Source organism: Nylanderia fulva, unplaced genomic scaffold (genome assembly GCF_048542155.1).
Source record: "Nylanderia fulva isolate GAGA-0341 unplaced genomic scaffold, ASM4854215v1 Scaffold32, whole genome shotgun sequence".
In the NCBI taxonomy this organism is placed as follows: domain Eukaryota; kingdom Metazoa; phylum Arthropoda; class Insecta; order Hymenoptera; family Formicidae; genus Nylanderia; species Nylanderia fulva.
In genome coordinates, this window is record NW_028190390.1 from 2536428 (window position 1) to 2560250 (window position 23823).

The following is a 23823-nucleotide window of genomic DNA, read 5'->3' on the forward strand; positions in this document are numbered from 1 at the left end:
ATATATGCGCGAGAGATAATTGGGAGAGATAGCGACTGTTGGTAAATTTTGTGTTCTCGTAAAGAGAAGGTTATATTATGAGAAACATGTTCAATATATTCAGAAAAATTTAGATGGTATTAGAAATTTTTGCTAAAACTTTCCTGTGTGCTAAAAATATTTTATATAAATTGAAAAAAAGGAAAATATACGTGTGATCTTTGCATCCTACAGAAAATTGAAGAATAAGGAAAAACCTGCACCTACAAATCAAGAAAATATATTACAAATATTGTCAAACTGATTTTTCTTCTAATATATATTAATTATTAATTGGATTAAATATCTATATGCTATAAATATTAAATTTGAATGTAATGTGTTGCTGAGAAGTCTTGTTTGTAAGTTGCGATTAAAAAAAAGACATATTACAAATATCAAACTATTACTTGTCTTCTTTCTCTTCTAATATTAATTATTAGTTTGATTTAAAATACTATATATATATATATATATATATGTTATAAATATTAAATTCGAATATAACGTGTCACTGAGAAGTCTTGTTTGTAAGTTGCAATTAAAAAGAAAAATTAACTATTATTTGTCTTCTTTCGCTTCTAATTATTAGTATAATTATTAGTTAGATTTAAAGTGCTATATATATGCTACAAATATTAAATTTGAATGTAATGTGTTACAGAGAAGTCTTGTTTGTAAGTCGCAATTAAAAAACATTGCACAAGATGGAAGATTCTATAAAATCTGAGGATACTGAACTTAACAATGTGATTCCTGCGTGTCCTCAAGTAAATCAAACCTGTTCGGACACAAAATTCTTGGGAGATAATAAGAATACACAGATTCGCATTGTTCGAGGTAATAAAAAGCTCAAGATTGATAACAGCGATCCTAATAATCTTGAAAGAAAGGGTGCGTATACATTGATATAAATAATCAGAGTAATAAACTAGTTAATTAGTTGTGTAATAAACTAATTATAATTAGTTAAAAATTACAATAAAAAGTTAAAATGTCAATAACTTTTAACTTATTGTTAGCTTAGTTAATTTTTTAAATATATTAATTTTTAACTTCAACTAGTTATTTTTTACCTTAAATTTATTAACTTTTTTCCAAAGTTAAATTTTTTTTTATCTCTGACAACCATTATTGTTATTTTATTAGTTATAAACGTATTTTAAATTGAAGTATTAATTTTTATGTTTATTTCGCATCAATTGTAATTATCAAAAAATATATTTCTATATAAAATCAAAATTTCTTTGTTATTTATTATAAATTTTAAAAGAATCAACAAACAAAATTCTAATTCTAATTTAATATAAATAATGTCTTTAAAAATTAACTTTTGATTTAACTTCAGTTAATTATTTCTTAACTTTGAGTTAATTTTTGTTCATGTAACTTTTAACTTAACTAAATTAATTTTTTAAGCAACTAACTTTAACTTAACTTAGTTTTAAAAAATCATTAACTTATCCAACCCTGCAAATAATAATATGACATTAAAGTTACTGAATCATAAATTATTTCTTTCTGTCAATACAGATGTAAATAAAGATGAAGAGGCAACAGAGGCTAAAGTAAAATCTCTCAAACGTTCATGCGAGTTGTGGTCTATGGAGGATAAAAACACTTTTTTTAAAGCGCTAAATGAATATGGCAAAGACTTCGATGCCCTACAAAGCTATTTTTTAAATCAAGGCAGAAAACGTGGCCTCTTGGACCCTATGATAAAAAATAAGGAGCAAATTCGACATTTCTATTACAGAACATGGCTAAAAATATCAAAGCATCTTAAGTTTTCCGAAGGTTGTCAAAATATTTATAATATATGATAATGATATTGTGATTTATATATGCAGGGTCCTATTTTTAATTAACTCTTTTGTCAAGGTATCATTTTTCAAGATTCTTTGAAGATCAGTTTAATTGTTTTTTTTAAATAGGACCATCCTGATTTTTTTATACAAATCGATTCCTCTCAATATTTGACATAAAAAGTTATAAGAATAGAATGATCAAAAAATGAATAATTTATAAGATATTTTGTAATTCAATGTGACACATAATTTTACATAAACCATCAAATATCTCATAAAATTAATTTTTTCACGCCAATACTTTATGCATAAAATAATGAGAGGAATCAATTGCTGTAAAGAAAAGTTATAGTTATTTTTAAGAAAAAATGTGTAATTTCCAAATATCAGTTACATATTTTTTCTTTTTACAGTCATGGTTTCAGCAATAATTCGACCATATTAATTAAAATCAAACTGGATATATACACATACACATATATATATATATATATATATATATACATATACACATACATACATAAATACATACAAGGTGTTCAAAAATGAGCGAAATCACTAAATATTTCGAAAGCTAAGCATTTTAGACAAAAATGTTTCGAATGAATCTTAGGGCTCAAAATAAGGCATTTGATGGTGACCAATTTTAACCTGAGAGTCAAACTTAGAGATCATTTTAAGGTCAACTTAATTTTTTAAAATAGAACCCCCTACTTTTTATAGCAAATTCTTGTAGCTTATCTTGAGAGCTTTTCAAAAACACTATAATAAAATATTGTTTAACAAGGATAGAGAATGTATCGCTGTGAAGAGCCAAATATAATACTTAGCAATTCGCTAAGACGGGGAAACAATCTCTAAATTGAGATTTAAATTCCTCTTCCTTTTACCCTCCTAAAATTGATGTAGACGAGAAAAATATATCGGTCCGAAAAAGTCGAATAGTTTAGTTGGAAAGAGCAGTCGCCCGGTTAGCGGAAGGTCTCTGATTCGATTCCCGATTCAACCGACTTTTTCGGACTGATATATTTTTCTCGTCTACATCAATTTTAGGGGGGCAAAGGGAAGAGGAATTTATATAAGATTTTTATATAAGATATTTATATAAGATAAGAGTGTTTTAGCCATATTATTGTTAAAATATTTTTTCATTAAGTACTTTTTGAATTATAAAAGTTTGAAGTTTTGGACTCATTACCAACTTTTTTCATTTTTGTATGCAATGTATTGTGATACTGTGGTTTGTACGCAATAGAGCTTGTAGGCAATCGATCTGCTGGCAATAATTTTTGTAGTTCAATGAGATGTTGGCAAATGGGATGTCGGCAAGTGATGCTGTTGGCAATTGATTTGTATGCTAACGGCCCCCTTCCCCCAAGAAAATACACAGTTGCATTTGAAAAAATATGTTGCAAATTGCACGCATCTTTTTCAAAGCAACTGTGTTTTCTTTAAACCAATTGATTGCTCTCATTATTCCATGCGCAAAACTATTAAGGTATAATCCAACTGAATATTTTACAAGATATTTTACATTTGTGTCAAAAGATTGTTAACTTTAAACCTTTATAAAAAAGTACTTAATGAAAAAATTTTATTATAGTATTTTAGCAAGCTCTCGAGATAAGCTACAAGAATAAGTAATAAAAAGTAGGGGGTTCCATTAAAAAAAATTAAGTTAATCTTGAAATGACCTCTAAGTTTGACTTCTAGGTCAAAGTTAAGGTCACCAATGCCTTATTTTGAACCCTAAGATTCATTCGAAACATTTTTTTCTAGAACGCTTAGTTTTCGAAATATTTAGGGGTTCCGCTAATTTTTGTACACCCTATATATAATATTCATATATAAAGTTTATATATACATATATATAATATAAAATATAATTAATGTAAAATGTAAAATAAATTTTAAATATATAACATATAATTTTTTAAATTTGTAAATATATATATAATATAAAATATATATTTTAAAAATTATATATTTTGAAAAATTGAAAATTATATATATTGATATATTTTAATTATATATAATTGATATAATATTACTTCTCATATATAGATGTTAAGAAAACTTCCCAAGAATTATATGGATTGATAAATTATGGTGAACTGAGAAGAAAGTTGCCTCGTATTCATGAAAAGATTCATTTAAGACTGAATGAATTGATATATTGGGGATCCACTCAAGTGAGACTCAGAGGAAAAACTATGAGAATTAAAACACCTATATGTAGAGCGCTTAGAAAATTAAATCAATTAGAAGGTATATCAGAGATTTTTAATATATTTTTGAAAAAGACTGAATATATTAACATTTAAAAATAATTAAAAATTTTTTATTTAAATTTCTACTTTTTCTTCGATACATATATGTCAAATTCTTGTAAATTTTAATAATCTTATTGCTGCATATATTTAGCTAAAATTCATGCATATACAGATTTATTAATTATATAAGTATTAGCTAATTATATGTGAAAAAAGGAGTGTCGGCAAACTTTCGATCAAAATTAACAAGATTAATTGAATGTTTTTTACTCCAGATTGGCAGGAAGAGATTAAACTACCATCCAGAATAACGATAGAACTACGACCACGTAACAACATGGCTTGGTGGCAAGTGCAATCAGCATCGATGAATCCAAGAGTTCGCACTCTGCTTCCGATACAGAGACGCCTTTCAAGTCTATTGATATTTTTGCAACAACGATGGCGACTCGCGAAATACACCACAGTATCCTTATTATACACCATTCAATTGTAATGTACTTTTATTTTATGTAGAATTATTGTTTAGGGTCCTGGGGGGGGGGGGGATCCTCACCATGTCAGATTATGACGTCAGAGGCGAGGAGCCAGGAGCCTGAATTTTTTAAATTAATTTAGATTAAATTATATATATAATATATATTTAAAGTGTAAATCAGGCAATAATAGCCAAATCGCGGATGACAGTGCGTTATCCCAACGAAACTAAAATTTTTTCGTTAGAATTCCATACATCCCCTCTTCCCACCTAAGGAAATAAATGCGAGAGAAAAATATAGATCCGAAAGTCGCTGAATCGGGAATTCCCGACTTTCGGATCTATATTTTTCTCTCGCATTTATTTCCTTAGGTGGGAAGAGGGGATGTATGGAATCAAATCTCTTGTAGAGATTATTCCAATTTTAAATCTTGGCCGTGACCAAGTAAAATGTGGTGCCTTGTGCACAGGTATTTAATTCTAACGAAAAAAATTTTAGTTTCGTTGGGATAACGCACTGTCATCCGCGATTTGGCTCTTATTGCCTGTCTTACACTTTAAATTTATATTTATATTACAGAGCCTTGTTAAACTCTTAAAAATATATATATAATTTATATATGTATAAAGATTAAATAAATATAATTAATGTAAAAATATAAAATAAATTAAAATATTTATAATAATATAAATTAAATTAAAATTTTTTAATATATAAATATATAAAATATATTTTTTTATATTGATATACAAATGTAATTATATATAGTATAAATAATACATAACATATGAATTTAATTTTATCCAATACGCATCTTTTACCTTATGTTAAAGTACTTATAGGTACATATAAAAATCCTTAATATATTACAGTGTTCTACTATAGAAAATCTCATCGCTAATGATGCGAAGGACATTCGTTTATTGCGAATTGCTCCATTAGAAGGATGTAAGGTTGCTTTGCCGATGGTGAATCTTGGGGAATATCTTACTAGCAATAGCGTCAGTTTGAATTCATACGAAAAACGTCTCGGTCTCAAGAGTTCTAGAGTGGATTTGTTAGGATCTGTTCAGTATTTAAAAGGTGTAGGGAAAAAAGGAATCAAACGGTATAAATCGGACAAGAAGCTTTTAAACCGCACCGACGAAAATTGTACACTGCCAGATAATAGCAGCGATATGGATCTGTTGGAAACAGGAAGTAATGTATCTGAAAAACCAGCTATTATAAACAATACGGAAAAACCTTCGGCGGAATATCATACAGAGCCTAACAAATTTCCTGGTAGAGAGACTATCGAGAGAATTCGAAAAGGTTGGAATGTGGAAGAGGCAAATACAATCACTGTGGGCGATCTTTTTTTAATGGTACGCATCATTATATATTTAGTATTGTATATTAAAAATTTTGATATTAAAAAATTATATATTTTATATATAAAAGTTATATATTTTATATATAAAAATATATATTTTTATTTTATATATATATATATTTATATTAATAAATAAATAATAACTGAATAAGTCGACCAGACTGGCAATGATTTATTCGATGATTAAATTAGATACGACGTTTCGACCATCAATGCGGTCCTTCTCAAGAAAATCTACGAATATTAATCACAATAAAAATTAATATTAAAGATTAAAAAATATAAAATTAAAAAATTTTTTAAAATAAATATAATTACACGCGTATATGAACACAAAATATAGATTAATAAAAATAGATTACATTACCAAATAGAGTAAAGAATGTAAATCAAATTCATAAGGCGGGCGTGAATAATTTAAAATATTCCGGACTGGCTACATTTCAATAAACGTTACATAAAACACTGCAGAAAGCAACAATCCACAGATAGAACGTCAAAACGACGTTAACTACTCGAAATCCAATTAAATACTAACAGTAAGACATCAAAGTTAAATTACAGTAACAAAGTCAAATAAATAAATATAATCAAATAGAGTCAAGAACGCGGTCATAAATCTCACTGAAATTATCCGTATCTTTTTGTAAATTATTAACATTTTCGAATGCTTCTTGATGTAAAACATCTCTGCAATTTCTCTTTTTCTTGTATGTTTCTCATAATGTAATATTTTTGAAGAATCCCAACGAAATTCATGGTCATTAGATGTACGATGCAGACTGACCACAGAATAAAATAAACTATCTTTTTTAATGTAAAAAGGTGAAATATAATTTTGTAATATATAAAATTATATTTTTTTATATTGATATACAAAATTATATATAATATAAATAATATATATATAACATGTGCAAATTTAATTTTATCAATAATCAAAATAATAAAATTGCATGTGCATTTATATATTATTCATGGAAATATATGTTCTAATTTTCTAAATTTAACAGTTTGGTCGTGAATCAAAAGTTACTTTGGAATATTGGTGGGATTGGCCACCTAACGAACAATTTGCAACTGATTCATCGAGTATCATGCGTGAAAATTTATGTTCGGTTTTACAAAAGTTGTTGTCACTGGCAAAACATAATTATGGTACAAACAAAGTAAGATGTATATATAATATTAAATATTTTATTTATTAAAATTATGAGATATATAAAATATAAAAGTATTACTTTCCAAGAGTATAAAACTGATGCATCGATTTTTAATTAATTAGAAATATTTTTTAGGTATATGATAACACAACAGGAAGTAACGAAACAGTGATCTCATCTCGCGTACCATCTATTAAGGAATCTACATTCAGAAGACCTCTTATCCCGCAAACGTATAATAAGATTGGCACAGCTGATGCATTTAAAACGCAACTCGATGTAAGTTATATTACAAATTCATTAATTATTTCATTACTTCTGCATTAATTAATTATTTAATTGTTCTACACTACTTGAAAAAAAAGAAAACTTTTTATGCTCTAAAATTAGGCTATTTTCAAACCATTAAAACTCGGTGAAAAATCATCATTAAACTAATAATTAAAAAAGTATTTTGAATTATTATTAATATATTATAGTGATTAAAAATTTTTTTATTTTCCTTGTTCTGGAAAATACAAAGGTTTCAAAATCGTGTAACTCGATTTAAAAAAATCGTAGGAAAATTTAAAAAAAGCATTTCGTAGACAGAAAAATAATAGTTTATATAATTTGAGTTGAATCTTTTGAGATAAATTTTTTCGAGTTGTAGAATATCAAAAATACGTAATTAAGGAACAATGTTGTTCTTAAAAGCTCAGACAGTGTTTGCTGTTGTCTAAATAAAATTATATAGATGAAAATTTAGCGTCATCTTATTTTTATATAAATAATAAAAATATGTATTATCTATATCTGCATTTTAGATGAAAAAAGTGTTATCCTTACTAAATTATCTAGAATAATGTGATAATTTGGATTAGAAAAATAACACAAAAATATTTAAGCAGTAAGCGATAAAAATTTATAAATAAAAGTATATAAGATAAATTTTTATATTTTATTTTTACTAGATAACACAAGCGCACGCTTCGCGTGCGCTAAATAAACTTTTTCTCCGCGAGGGTACATAATTTTAATTTGTTGAATTTCAATTATGTACATAACTTTAATTCTCGAATTTCTATTATGTACATAATTTTAATTCGATGAATTATGTATTAAATTATGAATTAAAATTATGTATATAATAGAAATTTGTGAATTCAAATTATGTACATAATAGAACACATCATTTTTATATTACGAGGCGCTCGAACGCTACGCACCTACCCTAATCACGAATTTATCGCAACGCGCCAGCATCCAATCAGCATCGAAATAAAGAGGCTTCAACATTTCGATATATTTGAGTAATCGACTTAACGTGCACTTTTTAAGAAAAGGATAATTTACATTTTTTTTATAACTGTGTTTACATAAGCGGTCTTAAAAATAATATTATTTATAAGTTATCTAGATGAATTATCATATAATTTTAGTTTTGATCTAGATATATATTTAAAGCAAAATCATCTTCATCTAAGAGATGAATTAAATTTACATATTTTTATCTCGTTTTCATCTAGCTATAAATTTTAAATTATCTAAGCACAGAATAGGAAAGATAAACAAGTTTTTAAAAAAATCGTATTTTTTATTTAATTACATAATAATTAATTAAAAATTAGTATTTTTTTATTCAATTACATAATAATTAATTAAAAATTATTTTATAAAATAAGTATTTTTTATTAATTAAAAAAAATTTAATATAATTTTTTTTTATATATAAAATACGATTCTAAATAGAATCTTACATAACAGAAAAAAGTAATTAAGTATATATTTATATATATTAATATATTACAGTGATTTAATCTTAATTGTTTATACACGCCGGCCGAAAAGGCGTTATTTAGAGTATTTATAAGCAGAGGAAAGTCTATCGAAGGGTATGAATAGCTCAGTTGGAAAAGCAGTCGCCCGGCAAGCAAGAAAGGTCTCGGGTTCGATTCTCGATTCAGCGACTTTCGGATCTATATTTTTCTCGCATTTATTTATTTATTTCCGTAAGGGGTTAGAGGGTTTTTGAAATTAAATCTCAAGTATGAGATTATTTCAAATTTTAAGTCTTGGTAATAGATCGAGAATGATACGTGCCTTGTGCACGGTTTATTTCCAACGAAAACTTAATTTTCGTTGGAAATGTACGCAGCAACATCCGCGTATGGCTCTTTAGGCCTTTCTTATTCGTGATTTATGTTTAATATATTTATATGTTACAGAAATTCAAAACACGTTTTTGCAAACGAGGTAGAACAGTGAGACAGAAGAGTCTCGTTATACAAAGGGTGCTACCTATCGTGTCCGCGCAAAGTATGCCCTCGGAAAGTCTGACAACCGATGCAAGTAAGATCGATGGATCGTCTTCTTTATGTCAAACCGAAACCGATAAAATAGCGCCGGTAAATGCGAGCGAAACTCAAGAGAAAAGCTTCTTGGATGCTCTAGAAACGAGCGCGGATGCGAAAAATTCCAATTCAATTATTACCAGCGCTACTCAAATTCTTAAGGAAGGCGAACATCAATGGTTAAATAGCGAGGTAATTGATTATTAAATCTCCGAAATTTTTTTTATTGTAAAACAAAAATTGTTTGATTTGAAGAGGGACAGAAGATGGCGCTATTTATTTCTTTCTAAAGAGGTCATTTGAAGGTCATTTGTTTTTTTTTTAAATGGAAATATAATTTTTTTATATAACTCGATTCCTTGCAATTTTCTGCATAAAAAGTTATAAGCCTAAATTAGCCAAAAAATGAATAGTTTACGAAATACTTCATAGTTCCATTTAAAAAAAATGATCTTCAAAAAACCTTGAAAAGCGTCCTTCAGAAAAAAATCAGTAGCGTCATCTTCCGTCTCTCTTTAAATCAAACTTTTGTTTGAAATTTGTTGTACAATTAAAAGTAAACAAGTTTTTGGGGATGGTCAATTAAAATTGGACACCCTGTATAAACATAGCATATTTTTCGAATGCAAATAATTAACACCATTGAAATGATTGAATTACAGGTTGCAGATTTTTCATTGAGCAGCTTTTTGGGACAACTCGATTCGCCTATGAAAGGCTCGCAAAGAAGTCAGGCAGGCGAACAAATCATGGATGACACTCGTCCTTCCTCCGATGTAAATATATAAATATGTCAATTATATTAATAGGAATTCTGGTGAAGAATATTGTTTGGAAGTTCAATTATATTAATTAATTCAATATTTTATTCTCTTCTATTACGATTTACTATCTTTATAACATTTTCAGGTTGTATCACATATGCAATGCCTTATGGGAGAGAATAGCGTAGACTATATGGCAAAATTTGCAAATCTGGCTTCACAGATAGCTTCTGATGAAAATAAGAAATAGGTAATTTCAAATTAAATTTTTCTTTCACTATAAAAATATTCCGTTCTTGTTTTTGTATGTGTGATTCTAGTACAAAAGTAAGAGGGTGATATTTATTTATACATATATGTATTTAATTTTTACATGGATATGATCCCAATTTTAAAATCAAACCATTACATAGCATATCAGTATACTGTAAATATTTGTAATTTTTTATATTGTAACCACGTGTACATATTGTACATAAAACAATAGATAAATGACAGTGTGTAGCAACATTATAACAATTCTTTTTAAAAAGAAACTACTTATCCTGGCAATAAAAATTGTCAAGAGGAATCATAATACGAGAACGAGCTATTTTAGATATTATTATGTCAATTTTTTGTATTAATAATTATCACTTAATTTCAATTAGAAATGCATGAAACAATTATAATAACATGACGAATGTAAAGTAAAATTAAATAATGTCGATATCCCAGGTAACAAGAGTATGTCAGTTTGACGTCATTAGACGGTTTGTCATTTTTATATTTAATGATGTCAATTTACTACTTGAGATAAACTAATCAATATGTAAATTCAAACTTACGTAATTTAATAATAACGATTATTGACGTTTTACATCTGTGTTTTATTTATTTATTGTTTATTTATTTTATTATAATAACTTTATTTATATTTTATGATAATTCCTTTATTTATATATTTATATATATTTATATATATTTTTTTTATTTATATATTATATATAATTATATATAATTATATATAATTTATATATTATATATATGTATATTATATATATATATATATTTTATTTTAATTTATTTTTAAAAAAAGTGTACTACATTTCTCTTATATTTATGTTGTTCAAGGAACATCAATTAATGAGCAAAAAGCATATCTTGCCGCAAAAATGTTCGCGTTCTTAGAAATGAAACCTTCGACTTTTTCCCTGTTAATTGCGAAATATACATCATCAAAATGATTCATACTGCTTACATCCGCGTGACCAACATCTACTTAGAATTCGTATATCAACAGGTATAATTATCTATCACAGACGTAAATGATTCCCTCTTTCTTTTTCCCTCCCTTTCTCTTTCTCTTTCGAATGATTTTTTTTTCAAACTAACAAATAGTAGTTGTTGGCAATAAAATTCATTTTATTTAAATTAAATTAAATAAAAAAGATTTTTCACATACACAACACATTATATATAGTTTTGTTATAAAAGTGCGTTTTAATTTACAAGTATACATCACTGTATACATTACTGTATATATCACTGATTTATGGGATTAAATGGAGCTCTTAATATTGCAAGAAACAAAAATAATAAATATTACATAATATGTTATAAATAATTGCAGGAACTATTGTAAAAATTGTTGTGATTTTATTACATACTTTCACTCAATATATTTGTGTAAAAAAAGTAATTTTTATAAATTACAAAGCGTTTTATTGCAGAAATCATAAATAAAAAAAAAGTAAAAAAACAAGGAAGATTGCGGCTGTACCGACATGTACACATCCAAGGTGTGCATCATGTTATACTATAAATAACATCGAACATAGGCGCCTTATTGCGAAAAATGCAAAATATCATCGTACGTATCAAGTTATTTTTTCAACACAGTGAATGACGACAAAGATATATGTTAATTATAGTTGATTGAAATAATCACCAGATAAATTTGTTTCTTCAAACAAAAAATTACTTAAAGTTATTTTTATTTTTATTTTTAGTAAAAATAGTTTGAACAACTTACCATTATAAATGTGTCATATATTAATGTCGGAATTTACACTTACCATAAATGGTGTTTTATTCTAAAATGTATTTTTCTTGCAAACTAAAACTTAATTAAGATATCAATAATATATATGTATAAAAATCAAAATGTTAACTAAAAAAGTTACTACAAGTAAATGTCTGTAAACAATATTTTTTTTTTAATTCCACATGCAAATACATATTTTTGTAATTTTTATTTTTTAGTTACATAATATTAAAAATATATTAAGTATTTATAAAAGTGTAAGTATGTATTTATAAAGTATATAAAAGAGTTGATAAAAGAAACTTTAAAAAAAACTTATACAAAAAGTACAAGTTCATAAAAATTTAATAAAAAAAAGAATTTTAATCTAAGTAATAATTATAAGTAAATAAAATAATAAGAATTTAAATAAATATATATGTAAATATTTGAAAAATCCATTTTTATTTAGAAAAAAACATTTTAAAAATGCCTATTTTTCATTTCCTACTTTAAAAGGTATCTAAAAGCATTTTGCATTTTCAAATGGAAAGCTTCCAACTATTTTGCATTTCCTATTTTAAATGGGTTTATAGACATTCATTTTCTCATTTCTGGTTGTTTGTAAGGAAAAGAATATTGCAGCTACAAATTTATAAAATGAATATAATTAATGGTTGTGTCGATGATTGAAATTTTTTTAAATAAAAAAAATAATCACAAAATTGACAACTTACCATTATATCATGTATACAGAGTATCAAATTTTAATGTCAGAATTTAATCATCTCCAAAAGCTTTTTTATCTTTGATTGTACAATAAAATGTTTCAAACAAAAGTTGTTTGATTTGAAAATAAAATAAAATAAAAATAAAGTAAAAATAAAGATAAAATAAAATAAAAACAAAATCAAAATAAAATAAAAACAAAATCAAAATAAAATAAAAACAAAATCAAAATAAAATAAAAACAAAATCAAAATAAAATAAAAACAAAATCAAAATAAAATTAAAATAACAATAAAATAAAAATTGACGCGATCGAAAATGTACAAATCGACGCCAATGAAATGTAAAGTTATCGTTGCGTCAGCAGCTATCGCGGTTCGACGGTGATTGGCCGTCGCCGTTGAGCGGGAAATCCCCGCGTTGAAACGTGGAAACCTGCTCCGGGCCTCCCCACCGCATGCTTTTTCCACTGACACAAGACTTCGTGTAAGCCGTAAGCAGTAGCTTCGGAGACGTTCGGTTGCGTAAACGTGTTTGACGTTTGCTCGTCAAATCTCATCATTGTATTTCTTCTAATTGTTAATTTCGAAAAATTATCACATGATATTGTATTTTCATGAAGTGTCCGAGAGGGGTTTATTATAAAAGTGACGATTTAATTTAATGCATCGCGTTCTTTTCATTCTTCTTTCTTGCTCTTGCAGATGACTCATGTATTGATATATATCATTATTATATGATAAGATCGAAGTGGAAGTGCTGTAATATTTATTACAAAAAATGGATTCATTTATAAGTGATTTGTCAGAGGTAAGTTTAATTTGTACACTCTTGTGTGATTCGTGTGTTATTGAAAATAATATACAGGGTGTAACTGAAGAAATTTGTCATCAAATTCTTTGACTAATTGGGAAAGTACGGTCATTTTAGAATTTTTCCTCGGGGAAAATGTCGACACTAAAATTTTCAAGTTATCAATAATTGAAAAAGAAGAGCTTCTTACAAACTAAACTTTGTATAGTTGAAATATTAACAAAATTCAGGGTAATAACTAATTAATTAGTTAATTAGTTAAGTTTTAAAAAAATTAAAAAGTTAATAATTTTTAACTTAGCTTAATTAATTTAAAATGTATTAATTTTTAACTTCAACTAGTTATTTTTTTTTACCTTAAACTTATTCACTTTTTTCTAAGTTAATTTTTCTTATCTTTAAATACCATTATTGTTTTTTTATAAATTATAAACATATAATTTTTAATAAAAATATGTATAATAAACGACTTATTTGGCAAACAGTTGTTTATTAATAATAATACACAACGTTTCGGCCTTTGGTTTAGGCCCTTTTCAAGCGATCTAAAATATACATTTATTATAAGTACATTATACATATTTTTATTAAATTGAACTCTGGCAATTTTCACAATATAATTATAATATATTATTTTTAAATTAAAGTATTATTAATTTTTATGTTCATTTGTCATCAGTTGTAATTACCAAAAAATATATTTCTATATAAAAATCAAAATTTCTTTATTTGTTATTATAAATTTTAAAAGAATTAACAAACAAAATTCTAATTTAATATAAATAATCTTTTTAAAAATTAACTTTAGATTTAACTTCAGTTAATTTAATCTTAACTTTAACTGAGTTTTTATGTTCGTGCAACTTTTAACTGAACTAAATTGATTTTATAAGCAACTAACTTTAATTTATAACTTACTTAGTTTTAAAAAATCATTAACTTATCCAATTCTGACAAAACTACATTCTTTAATTAATTTTCAGGTAGAGTTTACTTTAATAGAATTTTAATTTAAGGCTTAGTTACAAAAATACAAGATGATAAAAACAAACAGATGACAAAAATGATGACATTTTCGCTGAGGAAAAATCATTTCCAATCTTTGCCACAAAATCTGATAGAGCTCCAACTTTTTAATTTAAATAAATTTTTACACTTATCATTCATTTACAGTTCCTAATAAATCTTCTATGAGTAAGTTGATTTTTCAGTTTTAGCTTCCTCATAGAGCGAATAAAATGAGAAAGCAATGTGCAAATTTCTAATTAGAAATTTGCACATTTTTTTTATATAAAATATATATTTAAAAAATTTGACAATCTACGTTAAAAAAATTGAAAATTTTATGAAAAAAGACAGATCTATTCTTTTATCAATTCTTACTAAATTCGATGTCAATTATCTTTTAATGATACTCTATTTGTGTAAAAAAATTTAGTTCAGAATCTTAGAATTTACGAAAATTAAAAAGTGTATATTTCTTAAAAAAGATTTTAAATTTCATAAAAAATGAACTCTTACCGATTTAAATGTAATACCAACTATTCTTTAATGATATTCTATTGTATATCATGCAAAAAATTTATCTCAATTTATAAAGGATGCCTAAAAAGTGCGATTTTTTAACCTCGAGCGGAAAGTAAAATTCGAGTTGTTTTAGGTCTCATACATCTAGAATAATGTAAAAACCATAGTAGTTTTTCCTAGAAGTGCAGGGAACATTTAAATATCATCATGTTTAGAGAAAATCACGTAAATCAATATCTCGCAATAAATCGAGATTGCTTGATGTTTTAGTCAAATATTTTGATAAATATTTTGGTAACACTAACTTTTCAAGATCATTTAGACCGATTTTAATATCAGTCAATAATAAATTGAATAATCAGGAGACGCGGTAGTGTCTCCGGCCATGTTCAAACCCTAAAAGACCTTAAAAGACACTACAAGTCTCCTTATCCTGCACCATCAAAGTCCATTTTTTGGGGGTGTAGAACTACTAAAATATAAAAAATTTTGAATTGCACGTAACATAACCTGAAAGGCGGCATCGCCACGAGTAATTTGAGCCAAGAAAAAATAAAATCGGTCAATCCGTTCCGGAGATACAAAGCGGTCACAACAGTGACTTATTTTTTTCTGAAAATTAAGAAACGGTTCCGTCCTTCTCTTCTTCTTCTTCTTTCTCTGTCCGCGTTCCGCTGACGGTCATCATGATCTATATATAATAAATCTCTTCTCACACTTTCACTCACCCCTCCCGCCAACTTCCACCCACCCGTTCCTCCCACATCCAAATCCCATCCCCCACCCCCACCCCCTACCCCCCCCTCTTTCGCCCTACCTTCACTCCTCGTCCTATTTTTCAGTCTTTTTGTTCTCTCTCACCCTCTTTCACCCTCTTTCGCGTCCTCTTTCAACACCTCTTTCCCTCTTTCAATTCAATCACCCTCTTTCGTCCTCTTTCTTCCTCTTTCGTCCTCTTTCCGGTCCATTTTCACATCTGCGCCCTTTCCACGCCTCTTTCGTCACGTCCTCTCTCACCTCTTTCATTCCTCTCTCAACCTCTTTCATCTCTTTCACTCCTTTCGTACCTCTTTCACCCTCTTTACCATTTCGCCCTCTTTCACCCTCTTTCTCCTCTTTCATTCCACCCTCTTTCGTCGCCTTTTCGTCTCTCTCACCCTCTTTCGTCCTCTTTCATCAGCCCTCGTTCGTCCCTTTTTCCATCACCACCATCTTTCGCCTCTTTCACCCTCTTTCGTCCTTCTCTCACCCCTCTTTCATTTCTCTCACTCTTTCATCCTCTTTCACTCTCTTCGCCTCTTTCACACCTCTTTCGCCCTCTTTCACCCTCTTTCGGCGGCCTCTTTCGTCTCTCACCCTCTTTCCACCTTCTTCGGTCGCGCCTCTCACCCTCTTTCGTCTCTTTCATCCCTATTTCGCCCTCTATTCACCCTCTTTCGTCCTCTTTCGTGTTTCGTCCTCTTTCACCCCCTCTTTCGTTCGTCGCTCTCTCTCACACCCTTTTTCGACCTTCGATTCAAATCACACGCCTCTTTCCGCGTCCTCTTTCACTCTCCTTTGTCTTCTCTCACTCTCCTTTCATTTTTTTTTTTCACTCACCCTATTGTCATTCTCTTTCACCCTCTTTCGTCCTCTTCATCACTCTCCTTCGTCTCGCTCACCCTCTTTCATTCTGTCCTCACCCTCTTTCATTCTGTCTCACCCTCTTTCATTCTGTCTCCGCCCACCCTCTTTCATTCCCTCTCACCCTCTTTCGCCCTCTTTCACCCTCTTTCGTCCTCTTTTCACCCTCTTTCGGTCGCGTCCTCTCTTCTCTCACCTCACTCTCAACCCTTTTTTCCGACCTCTTTCACCCTCTTTCGTTCTTCCCTCTTTCCACTCGCCTTTGTCTTCTCTCACTCTCACTCACTCTTTCATTTGTTTTCAACCTATTTCATTCTCTTTCACCCTCTTTGTTCATTCTCTTTCATCACCCTCTTTCAGCCTCTTTCACTCTTCCTTGCGCCCTCTCATTCAACTCATAGTCCACCCTCTTTTGATTCTCTTTCAATTCATCACCCTCTTTCGTCTCCTCTCTCACATCTCTCTCACCTCTTTCACCCTCGTATTTACGTCCTTCTCAGTCAATAATAAATATGAATAATCAGGAGACGCGGGTAGTGTCTCCGGCCATGTTCAAACCCTAAAAGACCTTAAAAGACACTACAAGTCTCCTTAGCCTGCACCATCAAAGTCCATTTTTTGGGGGTGTAGAACTACTAAAGTTTTTTCAACCCTATTTCATTCTCTTTCACCCTCTTTCCGTTCCTCTTTCATCTCCTTCGTCCTCTCTCACACCCTCTTTCCATCATTCTTCTCAACCCTCTTTCATTCTGTCTCAACCCTCTTTCATTCTGTCTCACCCTCTTCATTCCCTCCCTCTCAACCTCTTTCGTTCCGCCCCTCTTTCACCACACGCCTCTTTCGTTCGCCGCTTTCCCTCTTTCGTCCTCTCCCTCTCTCACCCTTTTTCGACCTCTTTCACCCGTCTTCGTCGCCTCTCTCACTCCTCATCTCACCCTCTTTTCACTCACCCTCGTACGTCCTTTCTCAACCCCGCTTTCGTCCTCTTTTCACATCATCTTTCACCAATCAACATCAAACTCTTCACACATTCATCACCCTTTTTCGTCCTCTTTCACCTTCACCCACCCCTCTTTCGTTCGCCCTCTTTCGTCCTCTTTTCATTTCATTCACATTCACCCTTCACCCCTCTTTTCGTCCCTCTCACCCTTTTTCATTCCCGCTCACCCTGTTTCCCGTCGTCTTTCACGCCTCTTTCATTTCCCTCTCACCACCTCAACACCCTCTTTTCGTCCTCTTTCACTTTCATTTCGTCCTCCTCTACCCTCCTTTCCCATTCTTTTCTCCCCCTTTTATTGCAAGAGTTTTAAAAGTAACAATTAATGTTCATATATTAGAATATTATTTAGACAGCGCGCCACGTTTTTTTAATGTAAAATTTTATTCAGAACAAATAAATTTTTTATCTGCTCCTCAATATAATATATAGTATGCTGTCTTCTAAGCTGGGCAATAGAGCCCAAGGAAACGAAACGCAAAATTAATTAAACGGAAACTGTATCTCATTTGAGATCCCAAAGTTCCAATCGTTATAAATATCTGGATGTCATGTGTTTCCCTGATTTATATCCTGATGGTGTCAATGGACAACGAGAAGATAGAAACTTTGCATTGCTGGAATATTTATTTATTAGAACACGATTGATGTCGAAACATAGTAGATTCAGGTTGAATCTGCAGTATCTGTTTTTCCTTCTCAATGATGCTAACTACCGACAGTTGAAAAGTGGTATCTATTATACGATAATGGTTACTAACCCACGAGAGAGATACACTGCTGGTAGATACATGAACGAATTGAAAGGTTACGAATTAGAATCGAATTTAATGAGTATTTTCGCAAAATTGAGAAATACGGATCAATTTTGGCGACAACCGTCCAATAATGTAAAATGCATGACTTTGCATTACGGTCCAGCGACGTGGTTTTTGACTTTGAGTCCTAGTGAATGGAAATGGTCCGATTTGGGTGAATATTTACGAGATATGAATCCCGATAAAGAGAAGTTAGGCATCAGCGAACTAGTCGCATACGATCCTGTAAGTACTTCTAGATTCATGTGCATAAAATTCAAAGCCATGATTGATTTTATTTGTTCGTCCGATAATCCAATAGGAAAGGTTATTCATTACTTCTGGCGACTGGAATATCAAAGTAGAGGTATTCAGCACATGCATTGTATGATTTGGATAAAAGATGCTCCAGTAATAGGAAAATCGCCGGATGAAGAAGTTGCTACGTTTATTCGAAAATACGTAACGTGTGAAATTCCAGATGAAAATGTTTCGCCAACGTTGTACGATACGGTAATAAGTGATCAGAATCATAAACATAACTCGTATTGCATGCGTACGAAAAAAACGGCAACTAATATAGACAGAAAGTGTCGGTTCGATTTTCCTCGGCCAGTTACTGAGAATTTCGTTTTAAGAGACGTTATCACTTCGATAGTCGGTAGAAAAAATTTACGCAGTAAGAGCAGATTGTACGATCTTCCTCGCAAGGAGTCGGAAAGGTTTATAAATGATTATAATCCGGCTATCAAATTAGCCTGGGAGGGAAATATGGACATACAATTTATTGGAGAAAAATCAGAGTTTTTAAACTCATATTTAACAAAATACACGACAAAGTCGGAAAAATGCAATACAGACTTTGAAGTGATAGATTCGAATAAGTCCTTGGCATCGAAACTGTGGAATTTTGCAATGCGTTCATTAAATAACAGAGAATGCGGTGCTTTAGAAGCTGCGGATACACTATTAGGGAATCCCTTGTACGGTATGGATAATGATACCATGGTCAAATAGATCGATGTTAATGAGGTGAGAAATAGAAAAGTTAAAACATTTAATGAAATTAAAGCTCTCGATGAAAATTCTACGAATATTTACTGTTCGTCACTCATCGATGATTACTATCCAAATAGACCTCAGGAATTAGAATCATTGAATTTGTACGATTTTGCCAGATTCTGGGAAATTACGAAACAGATGCCAAATAATGACGAAGTCAAGTGTTACAAACTGGCATCGGATTTATTTTTAAAAAAACGAAAAGAGGGTTATTTAATTAACCATTATCGATTTAATATAAAAACTGAGCCCGAAAAATACTTTTACTCGCTGCTTCTTCTGTTCAAACCATGGAGAGATTTGAGTGAACTCAAAGGTACATTCGAGACTTACACGGATGCCTTTAAGAATTCAGAGTCTGTTTTAACGAAGGTAATGAAATATCACGAAAGGCTCGAAGAAATACAGAAAGCTTTTGAGAACGTTGCTGAATTAATCGAGAAGCGCGAAAATGATCTGAAAACAGCAGACAGAGACAAATCCGATGACGATGAACTGGATTGTAATCCGATAGAAGCTGACGACGCGATGAAAGATCTGGAAGATTTTGATAAGATTGACGACCCGATTGATTTATCGCAAATGATGTCGCAATTGAACGAAAACCAGAAAAGAGTCTTTGATGGAGTATGCCAAGTTTTACAAGATAAGAATCAGATTCTGCGACTGTACGTAAGTGGCGAGGGTGGTACAGGGAAAAGTTTTCTAATTGAAACGATTAAACATTGGATCAGAATAAATTTGGAAAAAACGACTGCCATATCTGCTCCCACGGGTATCGCAGCATTCAATATCGATGGCTTGACAATCCATAGAATGTTTCAACTACCCGTTAGTCATGAATCTACACCAAAATATACGCAATTGTCAGACATGGTCTTGAAAACTTTGAGAGACAAGTTAAAGAATGTCGAATTATTTATAATCGATGAAGTATCCATGATTTCAAATGTGACATTTATGTTTATCAATCTACGATTATGTGAAATCTTTGATACGACAGATACAAATGATGGTTTTTTTGGCAGAAAACACATTCTCCTGTTTGGGGACTTATTGCAGCTTCCTCCTGTAAAAGGACAATTTTCGTTTGTTAAAATGTCTCGATCAGAGATTCAGAAGTATTTAGGTACCATGGGTGGATGTGATTTGTGGAGATTGTTCGAGTACGACGAACTTTTGATTAATATGCGACAAAGATGCGACAATACATATCGTGATATACTTTCTAGAATACGAATAGAGAGGTTTAGTAACGGATTCTGACATCAATGTTCTTCAGTCTAGAAAAATCAATTTTAAAGAAAGTAGTTGCGACGAAAAATTGAATGAACTTTGCACTTATATGAATCAATTACCGATTGATACAATTTGTTTATTGCCCACGTGTTATTTGTGCAAGGTTTTGAACACAGCAATGCTCGATAAAATCGACAGCGATGAAATTCTACTAATAGCAGAAGATGATGTCGACTGTGCTCCAGCAATGAAAAAAAAAGTGCATAAAATTTTGGAAGACAAAGATGATAAAGTGTCTGAAACAGCTGGCATTGAAAGAGTAATAGCGATTAAAATTGGCGCTAAAGTGATGATTCGACGAAACATTGACGTAACTTTGGGACTTGTCAATGGAACGATAGGCAATGTAGTTGCAGTTAATCGCTCTGCTGACGGCAATTGTATTGATACCATCAAAATAGTTATTTCGGATAACAAAGAAATCGCAATAAGGAAAGTAGATATTAAATTTGAAGTATTCCACAAATTAGTGGTACATCGGAAACAATTTCCATTGTCTCTCAGTTATGGAATAACTATACACAAAAGTCAAGGAATTACATGTAACAATGCAATGATGGATTTAGGAACGACTGTATTCAGTGATGGTCAAGCCTATGTAAGTTTGTCACGAGTAAGTAAATTGGAAGGCCTACATTTGATAAATTTCAATCCAGCATCAGTTAAAGCAAACTCGAGAGCCATTGTAGAATATAATCGACTGAGATCTATATTCAAATCTGAACTGCCACAAATCAATCCGTCTGAGAAAAAGGTTGTGAAAATGTACGATCGTCGATGGGCTATCCTCAATATCATTGATGATATGCAGAATTATGATTGTGAGGAACCAGAAAGTATAGTTACGTGGAAAATATATAGCCTTTGCAATAACAATGCTGTTTCGTGTTACGCTAATGTAATATTACAATGTGCGTTTCATTGCGTACGTATTAGGCAACAAATACTGAAAAATAAAGCATCGAATGCATTGACTGATGCTATCTGCGCGTATGGTGAACGTAAATATTGCAACATTCAAGCGGTTAGAAGATCTGTCGGAAAACGCTTCGAAGAACGAACACAACAAGATGTTTCGGAATTTTTTACGGCTCTAATGTCGACGTATTCCGACATCAATGATGTATTAGAACTCGAAATAAAGCACGTAACATGTTGCTCGAATGTCAAATGTAATTACAATGTAACTAAGCTGGAAAGCAGTAGTTTGCTAATATTACCTATACATTCGACATTAAAAAAGAAAAAAGGTGTCACTCTACAAAGTTTGATTAATGTAGAATTTTCTAAATGGGAAACGATAAACGGCAATTGTAACGAATGTAAGGGTACCGTGTTGAAAAAGAAAACCGTAAACGAATCAACTTTATCCGTCGTAGTAATACAGCTCAATTTATATACTTTTGTAAACGGTGCTTCTAAAAAAATTATCAACAATTGGATTAACGCCGTGCCGACGAGTAATATCACGATTAATGAAAAAAAGTACAAGATAATAAGCGCTATATTTCACGAAGGTGAAGAAATGAATCGTGGTCACTACACGTGTATGTTGAGAGCTGACACAAAATCGGAATGGTATTACTCTAATGATATGGAAGTGTTCAAGAAAAAATGGCCCAAAGGAGCACAAGGGGCATACATATTGTTCTTAGAACAGATTAAATAATGGCGCTGTATAAAGGCTGCCGTAAGCGCCGAAATGAAACATCGGCTGCTCTGGCGCTGTATAAAGGCTGCCGTAAGCGCCAAAATAAAACATAGGCTGCTCTGGCGCTGTATAAAGGCTGCCGTAAACGCTACATTAAAACATCAACTGTTCTAGCGCTGTATAAAAGTTGCCGTAAGCGCCAAAATAAAATATCAGCTGCTCTGGCGCTTTATAAAAGCTGCTGTAAGCGCTGCGTTAAAACGAGTGCAATAAGTTTCTAATTTGACCTAGGCTTCATGACATTTCAAAAAGTATCATCCAGAAAAAAATTATCAGACAGAAATATGTATGTCGTGTTAAAATCGGAGATACAAAGAAAAATATATGGTTGCGTTCTCACGAGAATGGGCGATGGAGGGGCTCATTCTTTATTTTCAATATTTATACAAGAATATAAATTCATTCTGTTGCAATTGAAATAAATGTGCAATGTATCGTTAAAAGTTATTACAATTATACAAACATTTACATATATGATTAAATAAAATATATATGTATACTATAATATAATTATATATTTTATATATGTACATATATACCATATATTTCAATTATTTTGAACTGTATTGCATAAATTGTTACTTATACAAAGTGATAAGAATCGAAAGTACATATATTTGTGATACTTGAATTACTAGAAAGCTGCTCTATATATCTGTACTTTAAAAAGTAACTGATATCCTAAAAAAATCATAAAAATGAAAAGGTCAGGCCATGTTCAAAAGAAGATACTCAAAAATTTAAACCTTTCAAAATTTAAACGATCTAATAATAAATTATCACGAAAAGTAACTGATATGTTATTCAAGGTGCCAGTTCAAAGTGAACATACGTAAAGTGTATATTATCTAAATTTAGTAATAATATATTACCATGAAAAGTAACTGTGATATTTTATTCAAGGTGCAAGTTCACATTGAACATACATACATATAAGTAAAACTGATTACAATTTGATTCTAGAAAATAAGTGCGATATGTTATTCTTAGTGCACAAAATATAATAGTCGTTTATAGAGATTTGATTTGAAATTCATACTAGCCCGT

General features: G+C 30.2%; 1 protein-coding gene across 8 annotated transcripts; it reads left to right on the forward strand.

Moving 5' to 3' along the window:
- The first annotated feature begins 23 nt into the window (after window positions 1-23).
- On the forward strand, window positions 24-14985 carry crm (cramped chromatin regulator). 8 transcript variants are annotated; one of them, XR_014925193.1, is made up of 14 exons: window positions 48-380; window positions 683-912; window positions 1552-1815; window positions 3891-4094; window positions 4375-4565; window positions 5451-5945; window positions 6967-7122; window positions 7252-7395; window positions 9324-9641; window positions 10112-10225; window positions 10359-10463; window positions 11926-12065; window positions 13652-13757; window positions 14744-14985. XR_014925193.1 is itself a non-coding variant. In XM_085484880.1 (13 exons), the coding sequence occupies exons 3-12, from the start codon at window positions 726-728 to the stop codon at window positions 10461-10463; spliced, it is 2178 nt and encodes a 725-aa protein (XP_085341006.1). In that variant the 5' UTR covers window positions 48-116; window positions 214-380; window positions 683-725; the 3' UTR covers window positions 11926-12318. The 8 variants fall into 8 exon arrangements, 7 of the variants coding, with proteins under 7 accessions (XP_085341007.1, XP_085341006.1, XP_029164246.1 ...); XM_085484880.1 differs by lacking the exons at window positions 13652-13757; window positions 14744-14985 and having other exon boundaries at window positions 48-116; window positions 214-380; window positions 11926-12318; XM_085484881.1 differs by lacking the exons at window positions 48-380; window positions 13652-13757; window positions 14744-14985 and adding an exon at window positions 24-41 and having other exon boundaries at window positions 11926-12319.
- The last annotated feature ends 8838 nt before the right edge of the window (window positions 14986-23823 follow it).